The sequence below is a fragment of the Rutilus rutilus genome (assembly GCF_951802725.1).
Source record: "Rutilus rutilus genome assembly, chromosome: 24".
NCBI classification, from domain to species: domain Eukaryota; kingdom Metazoa; phylum Chordata; class Actinopteri; order Cypriniformes; family Leuciscidae; genus Rutilus; species Rutilus rutilus.
This window is the reverse complement of record NC_140228.1, coordinates 1,017,477-1,028,924: the sequence shown is the minus strand read 5'-3', so window position 1 is coordinate 1,028,924 and position 11,448 is coordinate 1,017,477. Positions and strand designations below refer to the sequence as shown.

The 11,448-nt window shown below is 37.9% G+C and overlaps 1 protein-coding gene across 1 annotated transcript; it reads right to left on the bottom strand.

The window, feature by feature from the left end:
* Nucleotides 1–722: 722 nt before the first annotated feature.
* Nucleotides 723–7,275, bottom strand: LOC311284167 (uncharacterized protein). The gene is made up of 6 exons (XM_084399047.1): nucleotides 7,122–7,275; nucleotides 6,810–6,994; nucleotides 4,720–4,874; nucleotides 4,070–4,533; nucleotides 1,646–1,854; nucleotides 723–1,222 (listed from the first exon to the last, which is right to left on the bottom strand). The coding sequence occupies exons 1-6, from the start codon at nucleotides 7,222–7,224 to the stop codon at nucleotides 983–985; spliced, it is 1,356 nt and encodes a 451-aa protein (XP_084255173.1). The 5' UTR covers nucleotides 7,225–7,275; the 3' UTR covers nucleotides 723–982.
* Nucleotides 7,276–11,448: the final 4,173 nt, after the last annotated feature.

The window sequence follows — 11,448 nt, the reverse complement described above, 5'->3', positions numbered from 1 at the left end:
AGACTTATTTGACAGTTATTAGCAGGGGTGTGTCTAGAGGGGGGTTACGGGGTGGCACCCCCCCCCCCCCCCCCCCCCCCGGAGCTGTAATGCGGTCAAGACCTGCCTGGAACTACTTTAGCTGTGCGTTTCCCTGAAAATAATGCACACCTAAGAACGTTCGTCAACCAATCAGATTCAAGCACGGCCCTGTAGTATAAATATATATATATATACACACACACATCGACAGAGAACAGTTTGTGTTCATGTGAGCAGCAAATATTTATTTTCAATATTACAACTGGTAAGTAGGCAGTGCCATTCCTTACATATTAAGTGGATTTTGTTGCATGTTATTACATTTTGTATTAAAGTACTTCAGAAATTACTCTGTAACACAAACACCATAAAGTGTTACACATCTCTATATCCAATGACTGAGAATTATTTTAAAGGCTATACCAGCAAGTTTACTCCCAAAACATGTTCAGTATGACACTCTGCCACCAGTGAATGAATGTTGGGATATAGTAATCCATCATTATTCCGGTAAACTGTGTTAAAATCATCTGCGTAAGGTAGCTTATTCATTATCAGATTGAAACAAGATAATATTTGTAAGCTGTATAATGTGACAATTTTTGTGCATCCAGTGACATCAAAAGTAGTTTGAGATGACGAGATATTTGCTGCAGAAAATTAGTTCTATGACTTCAGACATAAAAAAAATGAGTCAATAATAATGTTATCAAACTTTATTAGTAGAAGCATTCGTCCATTTTTATCCATTCAACAAGAGTCTTTTAGCAAGAACTCATAGAGATGATACATACAGAGAGGAGTATATAAAGAGTGATTTAGGCATTAAGTAGAAAGGATTACAGAACTCTGTAGTTTACAAGTACAGAGTTTAAAAAGGCTAATCATCATCATACCAGGTTACCAGCATCATGAGGCAGAAAACTCAAAGAGGACGATGAGTGTGTCAGCGCTCTGTAGATCATGCAGAAATGGCAGGTGTAGCAGTGGCAGGTATAGCAGTGGCAGGTATAGCAGGGGATGTATAATTTCTTGTTGGGTCTATTTTCTGCAGTTTTTCCTTTACACTTGTGTACTCTATTTGCCACTGCTCCTTGGAGAGAGAAGAAGGACTGACCTCCAGAAACCTGTAGGCATCTTTGTTCTGGAGCTGAAAGATGACAGATGCACTTCTACAGCTTGCAGCAAAACTGCTCCAAGCCTGTGAAATTAAAACATTTATAAGTCAAGTCACGTTTATTCATATAGCGTTTTTTACAATACAGATTGCATCAAAGCAGCTTTTCATTGAGAACATGAAAATAAAACAACCAGTTTGTGTTTAGGAGAAAATTGCATCATCGTCCACCTTAAGTAAGGCAGATCAATAATATGGTTAAATATTAAATGTCCCCAACTAAGCAAGCCAAAAGCCAAGGCAAAGTCACGTTAGACTTTTAGATGAAAAAATTAGACCGCCATTTAAGAGGGAACACCCAAGCCTTTCCTCAGGTACAAATAAAGATGATAAGAATAAGAACAAGAATAAGAATATTTGTAATGGAAAGGTTTTATGGAAAGATTACAAATGTAATGGAAATTAATTATGGAAATGTTCTTGTAATCGTGTAAACATTCATTTTACCTCTGTGGCTTTTTGGATTGAATCAATAAATTCATCTTTAAATGTGTCAAATTCGTCAAGGAAATCTTCTCCAGCAAAGGTCTTCTGTTCCAGGGAGACCAGCAAATCACGAACTTTCAGCCAGAAGTTTAGGAGCTCACCCAGAATGTCACGAATTATTGTCAAGCTTTTCTGAACTTCAGGTAGATAGATGGGGTCGGGTATGGAGTCTGCAGAGGGGAAATAAAGGTTTCAACAAGCCACATGTTCGCTCCTTGTCTTAACCCCTTAAGTGTCACCCTTAACCCTTAAGGGGTTAAGTGACACCCATATATTTTTAGAACAATAATATCTTAGTAAAAACCTAAAGTAATATTGACAAACTATATATCATTTGAAATCTTACAGTCTCTAGTTTTCATATTTATGTATTTCATTTTAAAAAAAATTTATTACAGAGGAGCAGTAATTTATCAATTTGCTACAAGAATAATTCATATTCAATAGGCGTGTTTAGGCCTTTATTTTGAAATTGAAAAATAAACATGAAAAATCATGAAATATTTGTAGAAACCTCAGTTTGTTTTCAGGCCAAGAGTGCAAAAGATAACTCCAATTCATTTTTATGAGAAAAAAAAGGTCTGAAAATGTTTTGAATATAAAGAAAAATATTATGGATCCTCCATTTGTAATGCGGCAGCGGGCTATAATGTGCTCTTTTTATGGGTTTATTAGAGGTTCGAACGGAGAGATATATGAATTATCAGACCCCTATTAAATCAATATTCCATCTAGCTAGTATTAATAGATGTTAAAAAACACGGTCACCTTTCGTTAATAATTATAATTACGTTTATACTATGGTATCGAACAAGATAGTGAACTGCATATGAAGCTACTTTCTCCAGCTAGATATAGAACAAATGTGAATTTACATTATACTATACATGAGAGCTAGTCCGTCTGCGTTTTACACATGACATCATCGTTATATATAGATATAGTTAGCTGAATGGGTGCTTGCCTGTTTATTAGAATACAAGCGAGATCGGCATCTCTCTGTAGTTCTAGCTTGTCACGAAGTTCTCTCCATCTTGGAAACACAACTCCAATGTTAACCCGTGTCATGTTACTTCTCCTGTCCCAAAACCTTCTCAGGTCATTTCTTAGAAAATCCATAACTACTGATTGAGGTATACAGACTAATATAAAAAATATAGATATCTAATAAAAATATCTCTGCTCATCTGTGTATGCTGTGCAGTATGGGATGGTCAGAGGCAATAAATATAGCCGCCCGCGCTGTCATAGCCAGATCTCTTCTTCCGCCGGAAGTTAGAGAAACTAGAGGATATAGACGGGCGACAAAACGGAAATAAAGAAACAGTACGTGTCTTCGAATTAAACTATACATTTCTCCGGGTTTGAAAGTTGGTGGAAACTGTCGGGATAATGTAAGTACACAACAACAACAACAAAAAAACATAGATATAGTGATTTTTGTTATTTTTAAAGCAGAAAAATTACATATTGTGCCTTTAAAGGAGTCATGGTGTTCATTTGTTTCTTTTAATGGCAGCAGTGAATAGCCTATATTAACTGAACAATTATTTGAACTGTACATTAAACTAAACATTGGGACATTTATTTTTATTAGAGATGCACCGATTATATTTTTCTTGGCCGATTCCGATTTTTCATTGAGTTTGACCTGCCGATATCGATTTTAACCGATTCCGATTTCATTTTTTCTAATCACTTTACAGCACACACAAATATTTATTTTCTATCTTTTCTTTAATAGAACATTTTGCATAGAACATAAAATGTTTTTTAACAGATAATCAGTATAAAATGGAACTATATAAATTACTCCTGGTGTGGGAAATTAAGTTAACTAAAATTAAATTAAAAGAAAGCTTATACAGTATATTCTGACTAGTTTACAATTAAAAATATATATATTAAACACCATATAGGCTAGTACTTTTACCCAAACTGAATACTAAAACCAAGTTTAAATGGGTACATTTTCTATAAATATTATTTTCTGACATAGCCTACTCCAGTTCTTGTTAAAACACACTAGACATGCAAATTCTGTGCATTTTGGGCACTTTTTGTGTGAAATAATTATTTTGTCCATCAAAAGTGTGCTTTCACTTTAATTGAGCGTGAGCAGCAGCAAAAATAGACTCAGGGCCGAAACACTTCACTGCTGCTCACGCGACGCTCCTCAATCTCCTCAGAGGAGATGTCATGCGCACCAGCATCAGTTGTGTGCTCGTTTATTATTGGCATTGAATTGCCGCCATACAACCATATGTCTATATTCCAAAGCATTCTTTAATTACAACCATTTAAGTTTGGATAGTGATTTTCATGCCTATGCGAAAAAAGCGGTAAGTGTAAGTGTACTTTAAACATGAAAGAAAACAGACTCACTCCGGTCAAAACTGGCTTTGGCAGCCAGCATCTGCTGATTAATGATCTGGAGTTGGACCTGCCACTGCTTGTGTTTCAGATCAGACTTCTCATCACTGAGGATTTTCAGTTCAGCTTCAAGAGCCTTCAATTTTGCAACTTGTTCAGGACTCTTTGCAGCATCATAAATGCTTTTAATAATCTGCCCGATGAATGGAACGATTGCAGCGACGACGCCGAGGCCTTTACTTTCTTGAGTTATGGATCTGACCAATTCTTGAATCTCTTGGCTTTTGCTGATTATCTTTTTCTCAGTTTCAGCAAGCTCTTTTGTTTTATCATCGAGTAATTTTTTCATACTATCCAGGGCATCTTTAATCCCCTTCAACTCTTGGTCTTGTTTTGCAATATTTTTATCTGTTTCTTCTTTTTCCTGGTAAACATCACTGGCGGCCGTTGCTAAATCTATGTTGTGTGCATCATACCTATACAATGTTGAAGAAATGTTGCTGTGAAATTAGCATTTTATAACAATGGGCTGTGTAACTAGCTTAAAAGTTTAGCTTAAAATATGTTCATACTTTTGTCTGATTATAGCAGTTGCATGTAGAAGAATAATTCAATTGTTCAAGGTATTTTGAAATATGTCTTCATGAGGAAAATATTCTTACCTTTTCACTATCTCTCTCACATCAGTGATAATGTCTGTGATCCAGTCTTGTGCTTTTCCTAGGAATTTGACTGCCAAAGTCGGCTTATTTTTCTCCACAGTTTTCACCAACAGGGGAAACAGTGTATTAACCAGGTTATCACTGGTCAAAACACACTATGAAAAGGATATAAAAAACATTCAGAACTCTTATTGACTGTTTTTGTCCTGTAAAATTTTTCGTTTTTAGTTAAAGACTTTAAAGTTTGTGAGTGTATATGATACGAATGAATGACGATAGTTTTATCAAATGAAATGGTAAAATTCTTGTGAAGTGACTCTCACTTGTGAGCTTTTATCTCTGCGATGAAGATCAAATTTGTGCACGACGCGCGCTTCAGTGTGTAGACAGACCACTAGATGTCCTCTTAAAGGAACACTCCAACTTTTTGGGACTTTAGCTTATTCACAGTATCCCCCAGAGTTAGATAAGTCCATACATACCTTTTTCATTTCTGTGCGTTCTGTAAGTGTTATTTGATGCACCCACCGCCCAAGTAGCTGTGCTCCTACGCCTAGTGAGAATATAGTTCCCAGTATTTATACGATTAAAAATGGTCTCTGTCTCATATAGTCTTGTTATTTGTACACGCTGTGACTATACAGATCACAACATGTAAATAGGAAAATGTTTGCATTACTTTGTCACTTATTGGGATTAGTATGCTACCTTATCCATTTACATCCAGTCTTTGTGCTAAGCTAGGCTAGCGGTGGGTGCGTCAAATAACACTTACAGAACGCACAGAAATGAAAAAGGTATGTTTGTACTTATCTAACTCAGGGGGATACTGTGAATAAGCTAAAGTCCCAAAAAGTCGGAGTGTTCCTTTAACCTCATATATGTTATAACATACATAATGTTACATAGAGACACGCAGAACATGCAGAGTTTATTTCAATAGCACTCTTTTTTGAACTTTGATATTCATAGACACTAGAGCATATCGAGATTTGTTTCATTGTACGTCCCTACTTTTGATTTATTCATTCAGAAAATGGCCAAATTCCGTGACGTTCCTCTTTACAGTAGACTAAGTTACATTTGTGACTGGATTCCGCGATTCGGTCCGCGTCGCTGCGCAAACACAGACGGGGTGAATTTATGAATGAAGGTTCGAAAGTTCCGTCACAAAACGATGTTGTTACGAATTCTCACGCATTTTTTAAGTGGGAATACGGAAATCCTTGACCTTTCCTAATGGGTATACGCCGTATTCCTGCGTATCACCACTATGATATTATGGGCACGACATAACGCGGTGCTAGGTGTCACACACTTGTTTTAAATACTTCCACACATGCTAGTATGATGAAATTTGGTGTATTTACTAGTTGCCATATCAACACTAAATAGAGAAAAAATTGCGCCAAAATGTGTTTTTTTTTTTTTTTTTGGAAGATAACCATAGACATTGATTAAACCTTATTACATGGCTTGGCTGAATTCCAATAGCGGTAACAGACCGCTGCAAAGTATATGCCATGAAAAACAGTGCATTGCTATGGATGCGGAACGGACTATTTTCTTGTGTCAAATTATTTATTTATTTTGTAGGTAGCCATGTAATAAGGGGATAATGTATAGCGAGGTGGTCGTTATAGCGAATAACAACCCCTTGAGGCTGATTCAAGCTCCGCTTCGCGTGTCGTCGGGGTTGTTATTCGCTATAACGTCCGCCTCGCTATACATTATCCCTTACATAGCAAAAGTACATTTCTTACTTAAGTTAATTTTTCTTCTTTATTTTTTGTGTTTATTTAAAGGAGCTGTATGTAAGATTGTGGCCAAAACTGGTACTGCAATCACTGTGTGATTTGCAAAAAGCGTTACTTTGTGGCCCGCTCTCTCCTATTATTTATTTATTTCCAGTTAAGGGAGAGACTCTCATACTATAGCCAATTTAGCTCAGATTAATCTCTAGCTAAAAGACAGACTATATGACATCCTATTTACTACAGAGCCTTCATGTTTGGTGAATTGACACAACGTTCACCCTTTTTTTTTCTTCTAATGAAATCAATGAAATCAAGAGAAATCTGAAACCGTACTTTCGTCATAGTTGCATCAGAGTAGCCGAACAGAGTCTGGGTTTCCACAGCGCGAGTCCTGATGGTTCTCTCCAGCTTGGAGAACTTGCCCAGGCACAGGTAAGAGAGATAGTAGAGAAGCGCTATCTTTTCGGCCGCAGGGGTAAGCTCTCGTACAAACGTCGGGCTAAACGGGGACACGGCCACTGGTGAAAAAACACATTGTATATTTTAAAAAGATAAAAAATATACTGAAATACTGATATGGCTGAAAAGATCACAATGATGGCTGGTATTGTTTTCTAATCTGTTTGATGAAATAAGAATACTTGCATGAGGTATCAGCCATCCTTAGTAAGTTTACACAAAAATGTGTGCAATGAATTTCTCCTTCAATGTACTGAAAGCAGAAAAGATTTGTTTGGTTTAAAAACATGTCTCAGAAAATACAATATAATATGTAACTGGAAGGATATCTGACAATTATTATAAAAATGTTATGTGAAAATGACTTACCTTTGTTTAAGTAAGTGATTTGGACAATGTATCTGGTGCTTTTATACTAAAGCTATGACCATCCTGCCTCCACCCTCAGGGCGGCACCAGAGAATTTTTAACGCATGAGCCGAGGGGGTGCTAGATCATTGACAGGGGGAGCTATAATACATATATTGCCTATAATTGTGCAGCTTCCCCTGTCAATGATCTAGCACTCCCTCGGCCCCTGCTTTGTTTTAGTAAGTGATATGGACAATGTATATGGTGTTTTTATCCTAAATATTATATATTTATATATATATATATACCGGTATATATATATATATATATATATATATATATATATATATATAGAGAGAGAGAGAGAGAGAGAGAGAGAGAGAGGTATATACTATAAATAAATAAGCAAATTCAATTATTAAATATTTGCCATATATCTTACTTGTGCTGTTCACTTTTCATAATCAATATAGATTGAAAAAAATAGCATTATAATATTTTAACAAATATGAAACAAAATGCGCTTTTTTAATGGCTACAACAGTATAGTAGGCCTACAGACTCTCTATTTGTACAAATTGCTGCACATTCATTTAATTCAGAATTTTGCACACACAAGTTGAAAGGCATTTGTTCAAATCAAGTTCACGGATAATTGTGCATGCATTTATTAATCATTATGATACTTAAATCATAACAAAGTAGGCTATGCTATGTACAAAAAAATCAGATGAGCCCAGAATATGAACGCAACGTATAATTACACGTTAAAGGGATACTTCGCTTTAAAATGAAAATTCTGTCATCATTTACTCACCCTCAAGTTGTTTAAAATCTGTATGAATTTCTTTCTTCTGCTGCACAGAAAGATAGATATTTTTAAGAATGTCAGTAACCAAACAGTTAACTGTAGCCATTGACTTCCATAGTGGGGGGGGGGGGGGGGGGGTACTATGGAAGTCAATGCCTCCAGTTAACTGTTTGGGTATGTATTCTACAGGGAGAAAAACACCTTGTCAGGGTTTTTATGATGGTTTTGCATTTATTTCTGGCTACTACTGCATTACTTCGTATGTCGCATTTTACCTCTGAATATTTTCAAGGTTGTTACATTTAAACTAAATACTTTTGAGTAGTTTAATGTAAAACAATGCATCATATTGTAAAAGAACATAACTTTGTAGTGTTGCTGTCCTGTAAGAAAAAAAAAAAAGTTCTTCAGAAGATTAATAATAATAATGCATCACACTTGTATAGCGCTTTTTTGGACACTCAAAGACGCTTCACATGGGGAATAAAACAAAACAAAACAAAACAAAAAGGGTTTTAAGGAAAAGCTAGTTTGAACAGGTGGGTTTTGAGTACTGATTTGAAGTTTGGTAGTGAGTCGGAGTTTCTAATGGATGTGGGGAGTGAGTTCAAGAGGGTGGGGGCAGCGATAGCGAAGGCTCGATCCCCCAAGGTCCGGCGGTTAGTGCGGATGATCGGGGTAAGGCGGTTGGTGCCAGCTGAGCGGAGGTGGCGGGTGGGTTGGTGCTGTTCCAGGAGCTCAGTGAGGTAGGGCGGGGCCAGGTTATTGAGGGACTTGTAGGTGAGGAGGAGGAGCTTATATTGAATGCGATAATGAACAGGTAGCCAATGGAGCTGCTGGAGAACAGGGGTGATGTGTTCTCGGGACCGGGTGTTGGTGAGGAGGCGGGCGGCTGAGTTCTGGATGTATTGCAGTTTTTGTAGTTGATTGGTAGGAAGTCCTATTGAAGGCTATTGCAGTAGTCAAGTCTTGAAGTTATGAATGCGTGAATGAGGATTTCAGCTGTTGACAGGGTAAGGGAGGGGCGAAAGCGGGCAATGTTGCGGAGGTGTAAGAAGGATAGTTTAGTGATATGGTTGATGTGTGTTCGGTATGAGAGGGTGGAGTCCATTATGATACCAAGGTTCCGGACAGAGAGGGAGGGGGTGACATTATGTCCGTCGATAAGTAGAGTAAAGTTCTGAATAGAGGAGAGGAGAGATTTTGGGCCGGTGATAAGGAGTTCTGTTTTATTGCTGTTGAGTTTAAGAAAGTTATTGTCCATACAGGTTTTAATGTCAGAAATGCAATTGGTGATGGTGGAGAGGATAGCCGGGGTGATGGATTTGGTGGACATGTAGAGTTGGGTATCATCGGCATAGCAGTGAAAATGGAGTCCATGGTGGCGGATGATCTGACCGAGGGGAAGCATGTAGATGATGAAGAGGAGGGGGCCAAGCACGGAACCTTGGGGGACACCATGGGTAACAGGGGAGGTGTGGGAGTTGCAGTTGTTAACAGAGACAGTGGTGACGGTCAGAGAGGTAGGAGGTGAGCCAGAGAAGTGATGTGCCAGAGATGCCAATAGATTTAAGACGATGGAGAAGGACAGTATGGTCTATTGTGTTAAATGCAGCGGAGAGGTCGAGGAGAAGGAGGATGGATATGGAACAAGAGTCGGCAGCAATGAGGAGATCATTTGTGACTTTAAGAAGTGCTGTTTCTGTGCTGTGGTATGGACGGAATCCGGATTGAAATGTTTCGAAGAGTTGAGAGGAGTGGAGATGTTGGTGGAGCTGTGTGATGACGGCACGTTCCAGAATTTTTGAAAGTAACGGGAGATTGGAGATGGGTCTGAAGTTGTCCAGATTATCAGGGTTGAGGCCAGGTTTTTTCAGGAGGGGTGTGATGGACGCAAGTTTTAGCGGTGATGGAACAGATCCAGACGTAAGGGAAGTGTTGATGATGATGGTGATGAGAGGGATGAGGATTTATTGACAGTTTTTTAGGAGGGAAGAAGGTATCGGGTCAAGCTGGCAGTTGGCAGTTGTGTAGGCTTTTTGGTTGAGGCAGGTGGAGAGTGTGTGGTTGTAGAAGTTGACTAGATCAGAGGCAATCGGATCAGAGGGAAGCGAAGAAGTAGAGATGGCATGGGATATGGAGGAGGTGAGAGAGATGGGACTAATGGATTTCAGGTTTCGAAATGTAATTGTTCTTTTGAGTTTGATAGTAGGAGAGGGGGTATATGCAAAGTATATATAAGTAACGTTTTTACAACGTGTTTTATCAGCGTTGCGCAATGTAGCCAATCACAAACATATCTGTTGATTTCTTGAACGCAATGGCCAATCAGAGGTGTTTAAGTTAGCACTGAATAAAAACTCAAAGAAAGCAGACATAGATATAGCGGTGAGTGGATTCTGAGTTTTGCACGCTCACAAATCCTCTCATAATAACAAACAAAGTGAAGACATTATGTAAATAAGAGATTCATTGTGCAGACAGCTTCATTTATTATAACAGAACTTTTTGAGATTGCGATGAAGTAATATAACAGCTTTTTAGTGATTATAAAGGGAGTGCTCTTTGTCCGCTTTCTGCCATGATAAATCCCTGATAAAGTTTGCTTGCTTTGGGTTCAACCTTGGAGTTAGTTCACCCCGTGTGTGTGTGAGAGAAGGCGGGGGAGAGGTCACGTAGCTCACCTATTTGTGTGCTTAATATTTATATACGCCATATATTTATAACCTCTACGAAGAGCTGTGCGGGATTTCGGGTGTACGAGCACCGCTTGCACAGAGTCGCTTCGCCACTAGAACTGCCACCGATTTGCCGTTTTCCGTGTGTCTCACGCTAAGCAATGTCAAGCTAAGTCTGTTTTTGTGTTTAGGTTTAACAGGTTTATGTTAACCTGAGTGCACTAAACTGCACTTTGGTTCTTCTGTGAACTGTTGTGTAATATTCAGTTCCAGTATAGTCCATCCAGTGAGTTTCTTACAGGAACTGAATATTACACAACTTCTCAGTTTTGTGGCCCGTCCCTCATTTTAGAAATCTAGTCTGCCGACACAAGAAAAGAAGAAGCTCTTAGTTCTGTTAACAAATCTTTCTGTATATTGTTTTATGTGTTATTAAGATGAATACAATTGTCTTAACTGCATGCTTCTATGATTTGGTGACGGGGTGAAATAGACAACGATTTATTAAGAATTATGTGCGTCATAATCTTGTCCATCTATTTATTTGTGATATTCTAACTACTCTCACTTTTCATAGACAGAGGTTGGTGTACTTTTGATACAAAATACATTTTACCAGCAATTTTCCTAAACTATTGGCAAAAATCAATACAAAATATATCAAGCATTTCCA